At 40.7% G+C, this 16,329-nt stretch overlaps 1 protein-coding gene across 3 annotated transcripts in view; it reads right to left on the reverse strand.

Moving 5' to 3' along the window:
* Positions 1-15,071, reverse strand: part of ANKRD45 (ankyrin repeat domain 45) — a 44,532-nt gene extending 29,461 nt beyond the window's left edge. The window contains exons 1-2 of one of the 3 annotated variants that reach the window (XM_073216771.1): positions 14,916-15,071; positions 2,216-2,570 (exon numbers count right to left, since the gene is read on the reverse strand). In XM_073216771.1, coding sequence (XP_073072872.1) covers positions 2,216-2,555 — 340 coding nt within the window. In that variant the 5' untranslated portion in view covers positions 2,556-2,570; positions 14,916-15,071. Of the gene's footprint in view, positions 1-2,215; positions 2,571-10,966; positions 11,285-11,327; positions 11,509-14,915 lie in introns of those variants that run through there. The other 2 variants (XM_037013709.2, XM_017641121.3) reach the window with 2 other exon arrangements.
* Positions 15,072-16,329: the final 1,258 nt, after the last annotated feature.

The raw sequence follows: 16,329 nt of genomic DNA on the forward strand, positions 1-16,329 counted from the left end.
AGAGACTAGGGAGCATGGGTGGGAAGGGAGTGACAAGGGGGTGGGGGAGAAATGGGCACTATGATTAGCATGTATAATGTGGCAGGAGGCATGAGGAGGCTGTGCAACACAAAGAAGACAAGTAGTGACTCTACAGCGTGTTACTATGCTGATGGACAATGACTATAATGGGGTTTGTGGGGTGGACTTGGTGAAGGGGGGAGCCTAGTAAACAGAATGTTCCTCATGTAATTGTAGATTAATGATACCAAAATAAAAAAATGATGAATGATGAATAGAAGCCATGATAGTGAACATTACAGTCTTGTTTCTGACTTTAAAGAGTTTTCTAAAGATTCAATAGTAGTAAGTTTACTTCACATTTTTGATTGAAAGTCTTAAGGAAAGTTTCTTATATTCCTATGTCCTAAGAGCTTTCATCATGAATGAGTGCTACATTTTTTTTTAAGATTTTTCTATATTTGTTAAGATAATCATGTGGTTTTGTTCATTTAATCTTTTAATGTAACAAAGTATACTAATATTTTTTCTAATGTTCAAACCATCCTCCCATTAATGGAATAAACCCAAGCTAGTCCAATTAACTTTTTAATACACAATCTTAGATTTAATTTGTTAATATTTTATTTAAGATATTTGCATCTATGTGATTAAATGAGTTTCTAATTTCCTTTCTAGTACTTTCCTTATGCAGTTTTGCTATAAAAGTTATATCACTCATAAAACATGTTAAGCAGTTTTCCAACTCTCTTTATATATACTCTCTGGAACATTTGTATAAGCTAGAGAGTCCTTTTCCCTAAAAATGTAGTAAACCTTACCTCTTAAAATATTTGAGTCTGGAATTAGGTGGGGGTTGAGGAGGAGGCAGATTTTGATTACCTATTCAATTTTTTTAAATAAGCATTGATTTGGTCAAGAGTTCTATTTGTTTCTTGAGTCAACTTTGGTAATTTATATTTTATTTGAAAATTATCCATTTCATCCAAGTTTTCAAATGTATTGTCATGAATTTGTTTATATTTTCTAATGATTTTTTTAAATCTTAGTTCTTGTGTGAATGCTCCCATAAAAAATTCAAAATATTATTTGTGCTCTCTCTCTAATACCATCAAATATTGAAAATTATCAAATCTTATAAATGTTATCAAAGGTTTTTCAACTCTCTGTCTTCTTCACTTAATCAGATTTTGACTTGTTGATTCTCCCTATTACTTTGTTATTTTCAATGTCATCATTTTACTCTATTATTTCTTTTCTTCTACTCCCTGCGGATCACTCAGTTGTTTTTCTAAGTCTTTGAGTCAGATGCTTTGCTTCCTGGTTTTCAATGTTTCCTATATTCTAATACATGCATTAAACTAGAATTTAAATTACTTTATTCCATAGGTCTGACATATAGTAATCCTGTTGCCATTGAAATATTTCATCATTTCTATTATATTTTCTGTGACCAACAGATGATTTAAAGTATATTTTTGCTTCCAAATTTATAGATTTTCAGTTATGTTTTTGTTACTATTTTCTAATTTTATTTTATTGTGGTCAGACACCAAACACTGCAAGCCAAAGATTCTTTGATATTTGTTAAGATTTCCCTTACGGCCTAACATGTGGTCAATTTTTTTAAATGTTCCATGTGAGCATGAAGAAAATACATATTCCCTATTTGCTAGAGATCATTATTTTATTTTCTACAGTGACCATGTATTGTATTTGTAATCTGAAAAAACAAATGATTGAATTAAAAGTATAGATAATTACTAAAACCAGTAACTCTTCAAAGGAAAGAAATAATTATTAATTATTTTCTGTATATCAACTTATTATGTGCCAAGTACTGTGATAAGATATTTATATTTATTATTTTACTTAATCCTCATTAACACCCTATAAGGAAAGCACAATTATTATCCCCACTTCATAGATGAAGAAACAGACACAAAAAGAATAGGTAATTTACCCAATTTACACAGCTAACAATAGTGAAGTCTGTTCTTAACTACTATGCTACTTAACTACTTCACAATAGTGAAGTTCTTAACTACTATGCTATATTATAGCAACATGTACATGCACACATACATTCATCTTTGTATACATATGTAATAAATGCAAAATATAAAGCAGGCACATCAAATTTACCCAACTTTAAAGATAGTGCATACCATCATTAGATAATCACAATACTGATAAAAGAGAAAAGAAAAAATACCTCTAGTGGTTTTCTCATTCAGATTTACACCATATTTAGCCAAAGCTCTGATCACATCACTTTGCCCAGCCATGCAAGCCGCATACAACAAATTTCTCCCAATGATGTCTTCTTCTAAGAGTAGCTGCATGGCCTGCTCATGATGAAGGTTCTCACGGTCCTCAAAAATCTTCTGCAAGCCTTCTACATCCCCAGTGAGAGCCAGCTGTACAAAGGGATTGACGGTGCCTGTTCCATCCGGTGCTTTGGTGTCGTCTTCTTCTTCAACATCTTCTTCTTGCTGTGAGAAAAATGCTGAGTTTTCCGAACTCTCTGACTCCACAGGTCCTTCTGACTCCATTAACTCCAAAAATACCTAGGACCAAAAAAAAGTAATAGAAATCTATCCAAACAAATCAGTATTTGTTTCTTGACCAGTGAATTGGCAATACAGTTGGGGTGAAAATGCTTAACTGGTTGAAAATGATTATAAAGTTATATAAAATAATTAGAAATACTTCATCCATTCAATCAATAAAGTTTATTATACACCTACTATAAGTCAATACAGTGACTGAATATATACCAAAAGGCTGAATGTGAGATATAAACAGTAAATTCAACAAGAATAGGAGAAAAAAAGAGACCAATGTGGGTTAGATTCATTAGGAAAAGATTGAAAGAGAAAGTCAAAGAGACTCACCTGCATAAACAAGGGTCCATGTTGGGGAGAAGTGAGAAATACTGGATCATTAGAGCCAGATTATTAAGACCTTAAAATTTAGGCACTGATGTTTAGACAGAATTCATTCACTCAGTAATGCTTACTGAAAGCTTACTATTATAATGAGTGCTATGTAGGCACTATGTAAAGTACAAAGATGCATGAAACTTACTTCCTGCCCTCCACAACTTACTATCTCAAAGGAGGAAATATGACATGTACAAAATAAGTGTAATAAAAGGTGACAAGTGCTACATATCATAAGAGATGAAGTGCTGTGGGCATTTAGAAGGGATGACATTAATTCCAGGTAGAATTAACCAAGGAAATTTTAATAATGCTCAGTCTGGTGGAAGATATACTAAATTGGCAATAATTCAGAGAAGAGTAGCATGGTCCTCTCATATGTACCAGAATGTAGCATCACTGTTCATAACAGCAAAAATCCTGGGCAGGAAAAAAAAACAATGCCCCAGAACAGGAGCCTAGACTGTGCATACTTACACACAAGATTATACAGTAATTAAAATGAACACATTACAATGGCCCCCCATGTGGTAGGCAGCTTCTGACATGGCTCCTCCCTCCTGGTGTTCACACCCTTGTGTGACTCTCTCCCCTTGCATACAGGCTAGACACAGTGATCTTCTTCTAATGAAGAGAAAAGAGCAACAGCAATGGGATGTCACTTCCATAGATTGGATACAACAGACTGTGACTGGTCTTGCTGGATTCTGTCCCTGGCTCTTCGCACACACTATGACAGAGAGGACCACCCTTTAAGAAAGACAGGGCAGCCTCTGGCCAACAGTCAGTAAGGAACCAAGGCCTTCAGTTCATTAGCCTCTGAAGAAGTTCATTCTGCCAACAACCACTGAGTGTGGAAGTGGATCTGCCCCAGCTGAACCCTGAGATGAGTGTGACTGCAGCCTCATAAAAGACCCTGAAATTAAAGATCTAGCTAAGCTGTGTTGTGATTCCTGACCCAGATAAATGGGAGATAATGAATGTGTGCTATTTTAAGCTACCAAATTTGGGGGTAATGTGTTATACAGCATAAATGAGGCACACAATAACATGAATTAATCTTAGAAAAATAATATTAAACTTAAGAAAACCCAAAAGACTATATCAAGATATATTTCTGTAAAGTTCAAAGCAACTAGACACAGTAACACTATTTTAAAAAGAAGAAAAGCAAGATTGAACATAAGATTCAGGATAGTGTTTGTAGGAACAGGGAGAGGAAAGATTTGGGAGAGGTAAAAAATCATATATTTAGTAAAGAATGACATTTAAGCTGGGCCATGAAGAATGGGCAAGATTTGGTCAATGCAGAAGTCAGAAAGAAGAGAAATCTATTTAGACAGAATAACATCTCAAAGAGGCCTATATTAATCTCTACTTTTACTAAATGTGTATAACACTTACAAGCTATTGAAGTTAGGACTTCTTCGATTGCAAATAATAGAAAAATAATGATTGACTTTTAAAAGTAGGAGCTTGTTTTCTTACATAACAAGAAATACAAAGGTGGAGACAGTTCAGCAGCTCAAAAAATACCAATCCAAGCTGTTTCTATCCTTCTTTTTGTCATAATGTGTAAGACTTTCATCTTTCATCATGACTATCATCTCATGGTGACAAGATGGCTATCATAATTCCTGGCATCATAGTTGCATTCATGGCAGAAAAAAAGGGAGAACTCCCAGAGAATACTAGTGGCATCCATCCCTTTTAAGAGGAAAGCAAAATCTTTCCTAACAAGTCCCTGCAAACTTCCAGTTATATCTCAAAGGCCAGATTGTGCTCCTATATTTAAGAAAAGAAAAAAAAGGCAAGGACCTTGATTCTCCTGCCTCTGTAATAGAAGCAAGCAAGGTAGAAGGTAGTTGGGGAGTTGGGAGTGGGAACTGAGGTAGCCAATCAACCAAAATTTCTTTTTTCTATCATTACTCTACAATTATATGAGGAACATTATGTTTACTAGACTCCCCCCAACACCAAGTTCCCCCCACATTCCCCATTGCAGTCATTGTCCATCAGCGTACTAAGATGTTGTAGAATCACTACTTGTCTTCACTGTGTTGTACAGCCCTCCCCATGCTCCACCACCACATTATACATGCTAATCATAATGCCCCCTTTCTTTTTTTCCCCACCTTATCCCTCCCTTCCCACCCATCCTCCCCAGTCCCTTTCTCTTTGGTAACTATTTGTCCATTCTTGGGTTCTGTGAGTCTGTTGCTGTTTTGCTCCGTCAGTTTTTCCTTTGTTCTTATACTCCATAGATGAATGAAATCATTTGATACTTGTCTTTCTCCACCTGGCTTATTTCACTGAGCATAATACCCTCTAGCTCCAACCATGTTGTTGCAAATGGATAGATTTATTTTCTTCTTATGGCTGAATAATATTCTTATGGCTAAATTGTGTATAGGTACCACATCTTCTTTATCCATTCACCTACTGATGGACACTTAGGTTGCTTCCATTTCTTGGCTATTGTAAATAGTGCTGTGATAAACATACGGGCACATTTGTCTTTTTCAAACTGGGCTGCTGTGTTCTTAGGGTAATTCCTGGGTCAAATGGTATTTCTATTTTTAATTTTTTGAGGAACCTCCATACTGCTTTCCATAATGGTTGAACTAGTTTACATTCCCACCAGCAGTGTAGGGAGGTTCCCCTTTCTCCACATCCTCACCAACATTGTTGTTCTTTGTCTTTTGGATGATGGTGATCCTTACTAGTGTGAGGTGATATCTCATTGTGGTTTTAATTTGCACTTCTCTGATTTGGTCCAAATTTTATCTTTGAGATTGTTTCATTCATTTCCTTCATTTTACAAAATAAATGTAGAGGAAACTTATAATTCTTTTGAGTGCCTTGTATCCAGCTCTGTACCCTCCCAACACACACACACACACACACACACACACACACACACACACACACACACACACTCCCAGTCTCCGTTTTTGAGAATTCTAATGTAATATAAAGGTAACTTTCCACTACAGAAGTCAAAGAGGCAAGACCCTCCTCCTCTCCGTCGCAGCACACACTTGGGGGCAGGCACATAATTTAAGCACAGCCACTCAGCTGCTCAATCCCAGTATCTTGACCCTTTTGTTATTGTTTTTAATCTCTGAATTACCTTTTTTTATGGACATATAACATTGTATTCATTTAAGGTGTACAACATAATGATCTGATGTATGTATATTTTTCAAAATGATCACCACAGTAAGTTCAGGTAAAATCCATCACCTCACACAGTTAAGCAAAAATTTTTTTCTTATGAAGAAAACTTTTAAGATCTAATCTATTAATAACTTTCAAATACAATACAGTATTGTATTCAATTCAATACGGTATTGTTAACTATAGTAACCACATTGTACAATACATCCCCAGAATCTATTTATCTTATAAATGGAAGTTGGGACCTTCTGACCACCTTCACCCATTTCACCTGCCCCCACCCCCTGCCTCTGACAACCACCAATCTGTTCTCTGTATCAAAGTTCAGTTTTTTAGCTTCTATGTATAAACGACCAGGATCTTGACTCTTGAACAAGGGACACGAGGACATGAGGCTAGTTGAAGGTCATTCATTACAAGCAACAGCAACAGTATATTGATCAAACTTCCTGCTAGGAGAATATGCTGTGGTTCTCGTGCTCTAATCTTCCAGAGCTCCCTTGGGACCTGCTCATTTCCAGCCTCCTGATGATTGTGTGGGGCCCAGATATAGCACTAATGGTTGTCTTCCCCAAAATCTAATCTCCCCTTCTGTAGGAACAGAATCCCATTCTCTTTTCCTTTAACCACATTTTTTTAAGCCAATATTTATGTTGGAATAAGATTATTTCCCAGTCTCTGTTACAACATGGTGTAGCCTTATGTCCAAGTAGCCGACAATAAGATGTAGATACATAGTATGCAACTTCTAGGAAAGCATAGTTCCTTCTCACTATTTGCAAGCAGGATGACTAGAGCATGCACAGCAAATTTAGACTATGAAGCTGATGTCCTATCCAAATATTTATACATTATTTTATATATTGTTTATATTGTGTTATATACTGTATATATATTTTTCTATTATAATATGTAGTATATATTAGTTTATGATCTCTTTTTAATTATATATATGTAAATATATATAACATCTATTAATAGAATAACCAAAAAACTTATTGTTCAGTAATAATAGACACGTTTGTCCTGGATACATTGCATATATGGGTATATTTGCATATATATAATTAAGCAAAATACTATTTATCCTTATTACATGTAACATACTGATGTTTTTACTCCCATTCTATTATTAAGGGCTAAGTGTCACCCACTAAACTGATTTCATGACCCATTAATGGGTTGCAATACACACTGTGAAAAAACATTAGTCTTGAAAATCCAATATGGAGACTATACCAGGAAATCAACATGAGAGAATCTAGCAGAAATTAGACAGCATGCGCTTATGGTTAATAGCTTGGGTGACATATGTCCCAATGTTATCAGGACAGTTCGTTACATCTATTCCTGTGGTGTTATGTTTAATAGCATCCTCTTTCACTCTCAAAAGTGCCTATTACTACTACACAATAAATTATTTTGTCACTCTGTTAATAATGTTATGACCTTCTGGAACATTTCTGCTAAATATATCCATTTTTAACCCTTGGACAATAGAGGCAGGATGTGTTTGGAATGCCTTTCCTCACTCACCTAGCAAGGGCCCAGACATGAAACCTTACAAATAGTGAGACAATCCTATTTGTATTTCAGATATATTCCTGCTACTAGGCCTAGAATAGATTTTTTCTCCTCCATTCTAGGATTACTAGCCAAATCCCATTAAGGCTAAACTATAATCCTTCCTTCTTCCCAAAATTTTCCCTGACTACTCTCTACAATGCACCTGGGCCTCTGTCCCTCCTCTAAACTTTGAAGGCCATTCTATACAGTCTGTACAATACAACTTACCAAATATGCCATTATATTGTTTTCTATTTATTTCAGTACATAAGACATCTACTCAATTAGATTGCACACTGGATGGGGGCAAGGATCAAGCCTTGTATTTCTCTTTCATCACTTTCAAACTTACTTTTCTTGGTATGTCGTGTGTGTTCAATAACTATTAATGTTAGGCTTGTAGTTGCTACTACTTCTCTTCACAGCCAAGAGCAAGTTTTGGAGTCAGAAAGGCTTGAGTCCACAATCCAACCCTGCAACTTATTAGCTGCACAATAGCAGACAATTTAGCTAATCACTTATAGGACTAACATTAGAACCTACTTTATATGATCGTTCTGAGAACTAAATTAGATGATGCATGTGCCAAGCATATGGTGAGCACCCAGTAGGCAGAAGCTATCATCATCACTATACCATTAATCTTCCAGCAAAAGCATCCATGAAGCAAAAGAAAAGATGGTACATCTTTTTCTTTTTTTTTTAATACACACTTTTCCTATATAGGGTTTAAGTAAGGATTTTCTACTCCACCACTATCCAACATTTGATTACAGACAGATTGTTCTATATATAGAAATCAGTCTGACCCCAGGTTAATTCAGAGATTTGGAGATAAACTAGATCAAATCTGGAAATATGATTCAGCCCAGAATACTCAAAACTATGAGTATTTCACAAGAAGACTCTTGAATGGAGCTTAATTTCCATTATCAGCCCAGAACTAACATGATTAGGGCAGTGTTTCTCAAATTCTTTGATCTCAGGGCTCTTTACACTTAAAACTTGAGAAACGCCCCCACAACATTTTTGTTTATGTGGGTTACATCTATCAATATTTACCATCTTAGAAATTATAACTGAAAAATCTTTAAAATGTTTATTAATTCATCTTAAAACAATTATGTTAACATAAAAATATAGCTTAAGAAAAATAACTATAGTTTACAGAGTGCCATTATTTTACATTTTAAAAAATCTCTTTAATAGATATCTGTCTGAATAGAAGACAGATGGATTCTCACATCTGCTTCTGCATTCACTGAAATGACATGTGATGTTGGAATATCATTTGTCACATGACCTCTGGAAAACCACTGTAACATGTGAGAATGAGATTATAAAAGCAAATAACATCTAAAAATTAATATGAAGATAGTTTGACAGGTAGACTCCCAGAAAATGTCTTAGGGATCTCTAGGGATTCCTCAGGCCATGCTTTGAGAACCACTGAACTAGGACTAACCCTCAAGTCATTCTGGTTTATAGTTACACTCAAGGCCATTCCACTTCAAATGTAGACTAAAGAATCAGCCTTTCTGAAATAAAAGGACAAAGTGAAGTCTTTCAGGGCATTTATTCTTACGCTTGACTTCAAAAACAGATCTAATTAGGAATAGGAATATAAACATAAAGTCTCCTGTCATGTGCCTGGTGGCCTACTGCTATGTCCTTCATTACATTCTATCATGTGACAACAGAGCAAAGAATTCTATTTTTTGTTTTTTTTCTTCTTGTCACATAGAAGCTTTAGAGTTCTATTTAAAATAAAAATTTTTAAATATTTTATTGTGATTATAAGTACTAATAAAATAATATAGCTTTCCTTTCTTGTATCGACATTCTATATTTTGAAAAAACTTAATTGCACTATTATTTTTGTTTTAGAAAAGTTATTTTCCATGAGAAGCATGTAATTTCTGTTTAACATATAACAGGTTTGTATTTGTTACTATTAAAAGAAAGAAACACTTTAAATTGTCAGTTTTAATTTCTATTTCTTACTATATTTTTAATCTGTATTGTACAGATAGATACAACCCACATAAAGGAAAGCTTTTGGGGATCAATAATTTTTAAAGAGTGTAATGGAGTCCTGAGACCAAAAAGTTTGAGGGCCACTGTTATAGGACATATATGAAACCTAGGAGTAGCTGAGTCTTGCTGGGGCTTGCCGCCACCTGGTTCCTGTAGCAGGGAAAGGAAGTCCTCTAGAAAGGGAGGCCTGTGTGGCAAATCGACCCAGCCAGGGTGGAGGGGAAGTCACAGCAAAAGCTCAGTGCAACTAGAGGGAGGGGGAGCTATTGAGGCCTGACCAAGCCAGGAGACACCTGTTCACAAGGTACATGAGCCCAGACCCTTCCCCATTGATCTCATGAGCCATTCACATGTATTCACATACCAGGGCACCATCTCAAGGTGAGAATCAGGGGAGAAGTTATCTGAGAACCTAAGCATTTTTGTACTAGATAAATTAAACATTAACTAAAGAAACCAATCACAGATTGGAATAAACTTTAAAACCAATTGAACAGTTCAACTTTTTTTTTTAATAGTCAGTGAGGGAATGCTTATGAACGAAACCAGATCAGTCATAAGCAAAAATAAATTACATCTTCTTTGCCCATAAAAGTTATTAACATGAATCAAAATTGCAACTTCAACACACATATAACCAAAAGTTCATACAGAATATGGACATGGTGAGGAGAGCAGAAGGGCTGGAACTATGAAGGCAGAAGGCCCAAGACAATCCTGATTCTGGTACTTTTTAATTGTGCAGCTTTTCCGACCTCACTTTCCTCATTTGTGAAATGAGAATAGCACCTGCTCTGCCACATTGAATGGGTGTGGGAAAACAAGGCTATAAACTTTTCCTTCTAACTAAACGTGAACTTTTTTGAGGCCACTAAGGCACCAAAAATAGAAATCGCATAGATCACGGTCCCTACCCCACGGGCGGGCACAGTCTAGTGGGCAAGACACAAGCGAACCAGCAGACAGAGTGAGATGAGGGATACAGTGGAGGTCAGCAAAGGGTGTTTTAAGAGTAGGGAGGCTGGACGTCTAAATTAGGTCTCCAAAGGCTTCCTGAGGTGAGATTTCAGTATCAAGTCTCAAGAGAAAAGGGCCAGCCAGGTACTGGGAGAAGCGTAAACGAAGGGCAAGCATGCACACGAGGTAGTGTGAAGTTAAAAGGAATACATCTTAAGGATCTTAAGCCAATTGAATTTTTTCTTCAAAAAATGTAGTCCCTTGAGGATTTTCCGACCCACCTTAAGGAGAAGGCCCCGAGGGGCAGCCACACAAAGGGCTGGCCCGTGTTAAAGGATACGGAGGAGCAGCGCCCGGCGCAACCAGAACACCGGTCGGGCGCGGGGAACACCGGCCACTTCCGGACGCCAGAGCTGGCCTTGCGCCAGCGTCCCCGAGAGGCCGTCCACGGTCCCCCGAGGCTGCCCGAGGGGCGGGAGCCGCTCCGCGAAGCTCCGGGCAGAGGCGAAGCCGGCACGCGCCGCCACGGAAGCCGCCTCGCCTCCAGCCTCGCCCGAGCAACCGGGCTCGGGTGGCTCGGCCCCTCCCCCTTTCCCCTCCCCCTCCCTCCCACCAGCCCTCGGGCTGGGACCGCCGACTCACCGCGCCCGAGGCCCCGGGCTTCCGCGGTTACCGTGGCGACGGCGCACCCGGCGCGTCAGCACCGCCCCGGGCGCCGCGGTCCGGCAGCTGCGAAGGTCCCGGCTTGACCCGCGGAGAGCGAACGGGCAAGCCGGACGCGTCAAGATGGTTAAATCGTTGTGTGCGGATGGTGGCGTGCGGGTTTTTCCCTACTTTCTAAACGATCTATAGAATGGTCTATATTTATTTTACAATTTGGAAAATAAAATTTAGAAATCGGTTTGCGCACATTGATTGCCGGCCCGTCTTATCTTTGGCCTTTAAACGGATTTTTCAGACATATGATGATGCATTCTAAAAACTAGGAAGGTTTTAATTTTGACAGACAGCTTGCTCAATTTCTAGTCTCTTAGAAGTCTGTCTCCTATGGTTTATGGTCATTGTCGCCAGCCAGTAACCTTTGCCGACACCTCACAAATGCCAACTCTGGCAAGAGTACAGGGAACTTGGAAACTCTCTGTCATTATTGAGGAATTTAAGATCCCAAACAAGCGACTTTTTGAAAGGGGGTTGTGGGTAGGGGTGGAAGAGGGGCATAAAAATTAAAAAAACAATAGAAGAGCACCAAGCTTACCCATAAATTATAAATGTTCATGTCGATCACAGAGTGAAGGCCAGGCAGTTTTTGTACTGAAGATAAAAGGGTGAAGATGAAATCTCTCATTTCTTTATCTATAAGAAGATCAATTAGGAGGAGGACCAAATGGATGTTCAATCAACAACCTGTGGGTACTAAGAGTGGCAGTGCAGATAAGACAGTGAAGGAAATGGCTTAAAGAGTATGTAAGATAAGCACTATATTAAAGCCCTCCAGCCTGGCAGCAGGTCATCCAACACCAAAAATCCCATGTTAGGGACTTCTGCTTCAACCACTCCTGGCATTTCTGGCACCAGCTGTCATACTTGGGCTCCCCAGGAAGTATATTCTAGCATGCAAGAAATTTATTATAAAGTGCTTTTGTGATCAACACTTGGAAAAAAAGGTATGGGAACAGGGCAAAGGGAGAAGTTGGGCTGCAATGTAGTCTCAGCAAAGGCCTATGCAAGCCCTCTGGGGAGCTCTAAAATTGGAATGGCCCTTCAGAGTTGTCCCAAGATGGGGCAAGAGAGCTGTGCTTCTGTACCCGACATCAACCAGTCACTGGCTGCAGGCTGCCTCCGGAGGGAATGAGAGCTTGAGCAGGCAGCTCTGTTCTGACAAGGAGCTTCCCAGAAGGGACTGACCACTGAGATCACTCTGTCAACAACATTTCTGCTGGTGCCCTTGCCCCTATGGTGTCAGTGTCCTTGCCTAGAACGATCTTGCTTTCCTTTCAATTCTGCCACCTAGTAACTCCCATCACATTTCATATCCCTAAGAGTCACTCCCTCCAAGAAGTGCCTTGTGTTAGTTATCTATTGCTGCATACGTTACCCAAAATTCAATGACTTAAAAAAACATTTATTATCTCACAATTTTTGTGGATCAGGAACCCAGGAAGGTCTGGCTGGATGCCTCTGCTTCAAGGTCTTCATGAAGTTGTAGTCAAGTTATAGGCAAAGTCTGCAGTCTCATCTGAAGGCTCACCTGGAAAAGGGCTTGCTTCCAAGCTCACTCCTGTCGGTGGCAGGATTCCGTTTCTTGTAAGCTATTGGATCCAGAGCTTCAGTTCCTCACTGACTGGAGGCCTCTCTCTGTTCCTTGCCATGAGGCCCTTTCCACAGGACACCTACCAAGATGGCAGCTGACTTGCCTCAGAACAAGCAAGCAAGCAATGACATCCACAACAGCAGCCGCAGGCCTTTTGTAAACTAATCTCGCAAGTAACATCCCATCACTTTTACCATATTCTTTTTCTTAGTTACCAGGTGGAGCCCACAGTCAAGGGGACTACACAAGAGCATGAATATCATGAGGCAGAGAATACTGGGGTCCATTATGGGATAAAGTGTGTCATGTTCCCCACCACCACCACCACCAAATTCATATGCTGAAGTTCTAACTCTCAATGTGACTGTATTTGGATACATGCTCTATAAGGAGGTAAGAAGGCAAGGAGGGAGGCTCATTTGTTAAGATTACTGTCCTTATCTGAAGAGACACCAAAAAGAAGTTCTCTGCCTCTCCCTTCCTTTCCCCGATCCTTCTCCCTGGTCCCTTCTCTCTCTCTCTTCCCTGTGAGGACACAGGGATACAGTAGCTGCCTATAAGCCAGGAAGAGAATTCTCACCAGAAACAACTGGCATGTTGACCTTGAACTTCCCAGTTTCCAGGATTGTTAAGAATACATTTTTGTTGTGTAAGTCTGTGATGTTTTGTCACGGCAGCCTGAACTAAGACAGGGGCCATCTTAGAGGCTATCCACACTGCCTCTTGCACTCTAGACTATGTCTGGGCTTCCTACTGTTTATCTTCTTTATGATGCTGTAAGTCTCTTTCAGACAATTATCCCAATTGTAATTAAACAATTAATTGTGTGATTCATGGCTTAATTTTAGAATCTCTTCAAGAATGAAAATTCCATAAAGCAAGGAACCCTTTGGGTCTTGTTTACTGCTAAACCTCCCATTCAAGCACAATATTTTATATGAGGCAAACAAGATGTCATTCTAATCGAAAGGCTGTAACGTAATCTGAGTAACCCCTGATGAAATTGTTTGGCTGTTGTGACTGACTCACACCCACTCCAGGTAAAATCTACTTTAGGGATATTTTCAACTAGAAATGCAGGTTCCCCAAGGGCATAGTCTTGCTTGGGGTAACAAAAATCCTCTAGTTGTTGCAAATGCCAGGTTTATTGTATTCTTATTCTACATGGAGTTCTCTAGGCCTAGACACAAATAGAAAGGGTTGGCTTACATTGAACTGCCGCACTTTAAAAAGAAATAGAGTGAGCAGAAGAACAAATCAGATTACAATGAGTTGGAGAATGAATCATAGCTTTACAAAAATAAAAGTGACTGCTCTTATTCTGGCCAACAGCTTAAAAATTCAGTCATTGGTTAACAGCATTCCTTAATATTTTTACACTTGCCTTGTTATCATTTTCTCATATTATGGAAGAATCTAAGGGACACTCTGAAGATAATTTTTATAACAACCTATAAAAGACCTGATGGCCAGCTACACATGTGAAAAGATGCCTTGACTGTACTAGTAATCAGAGAAATATACATCTAAATCACAGTGGATTACTATTTTATACTCATTGAAGGGTCCCCACCAGTAAGATGGCAAACTTCCGGCTTCTCTTCGGGGTCCTCAGTTCCCGCCGGCGCCACCTGAAGCCCAATCACCTCTCGCCCCCCTCCCAATCCCAGCACCTAGCCAACAGCCACCAGCCCCATAGAAGTGACACCTCAATCAATTCATGCCCCCTCCTATATAACCCAGCACCTTTCCCTAATAAAGCGGAACTCTCCGGTGAATTGCTGCTATGTGTCACTCCTTTCCTTTCATTGGTGCCGAAACCCGGGAGACGGGACACCCCAACTGGGCCCCGTCTTCCCCCGACACCAGCAGCAGCTTGCCCTCGTCCTCTTTTTCCGGCGCTGGCTCATCACACTCACCACTCCTCTCTGGCCTTTAGGTAAGTTTTCCCCCGGAGTGGGCCACTCTTCCCCGAGCTATCGCAGTGCCATTGACCGTGATCGTCCGGCAAGGCCCTGACGCTCGGGGATGAGGAGGGAACGCTCCCCGCCTCAGGCCTTCACGGCTGCGGCGGACCCTCAGGCCCCTCCTCCAAAAGCCATAAATCCCCGCCTCAAAGCCTTTACGGCTGCGGCAGACGCTCAGGCCCCTCCTCCGACAGTCAAACGCATTCTCCATCCCTTCCATCAGTGCTGAAAGTTTTTAAGCAAAATTTCCCCGGGGTGGGCCACTCTTCCCCAAGCTATCACAGTGCCATTGACCGTGATCGTCCGGCAAGGCCCTGACGCTCGGGGATGAGGAGGGAACTCTCCCTGCCTCAGGCCTTCACGGCTGCGGTAGACCCTCAGGGCCCTCCCCAAACAGCCATAAATCCCCGCCTCAAGCCTTTACGGGTGCGGCTGACGCTCAGGGCCCTCCCCAAACAGCCATAAATCCCCGCCTCAAGCCTTTACGGGTGCGGCGGATGCTCAGGCCCCTCCTCCGACAGTCATAAATCCCCGCCTCAGGCCTTCACGGCTGCGGCCGACTCTCAGGCACCCCCCTCCAACAGCCATAAACGAGGTGACTCCTTTGTGGATGAGAACGCTCCCTTTCACCCCCTCCTCCTTCTGCTCCGTCCGCCAAAAACGCCTAGCGCTAGGTACCTAGTGACTCCGGCACTCTGCCTTCTTAGGGAAGTCTGGGTGACGACCCACACTTCCCAAGAAATTCCGACTCGTATACGAGTTTCCGCAGACCACCAAGGATCATCGGGGACGCCCTTTGTCTCCTTGTGGTCTGCTTCCAGTCCGAGGATCTCCGTTCGTCTTCCCCTGTTTGTCTCCTTCTCTGTCCTTTAGCCATGGGAGCCTCCTCATCCCTCCCTGAAAGTTCACCTCTTGAATGCCTGCTTAAGCATCTGGCTACCCTCTCCCTGATGCCTGATATAAAACCAAAACTTCTCCGTAAATATTGCTCCCAAGATTGGCCGACATACCCCCCTAGACAATAACAAGCAATGGCCCGCAGGGGGAACTCTTGACCCTAACATCACTCGCGATCTTTTTAACTACTGCCAGCGCCTGAAAAAATGGAAGGAGATTCCCTATATGGAAGCTTTCCACCTCCTCCTCTCCCCGCCCCCTCCCAAGTTCTCCTAGCCTGCAAGCCGCCGCCCCCGCAGAAGCCTCCCGTTCACTCCCTTCCCCTTCTTCTCCTACAACAGCCCTTCTCCCTTCCTCCCCAACCATCTCCTCCCCCATCTCACCTCCTCCACCTTCATTCCCTGCAGATTAAGCCTGAGCCTTTCAGCCCCCCTTTAACTAGGTCCCAAGAGCCTCCTCCGTCTTTGCC

Source organism: Manis javanica, chromosome 11, assembly GCF_040802235.1.
Source record: "Manis javanica isolate MJ-LG chromosome 11, MJ_LKY, whole genome shotgun sequence".
NCBI lineage: Eukaryota > Metazoa > Chordata > Mammalia > Pholidota > Manidae > Manis > Manis javanica.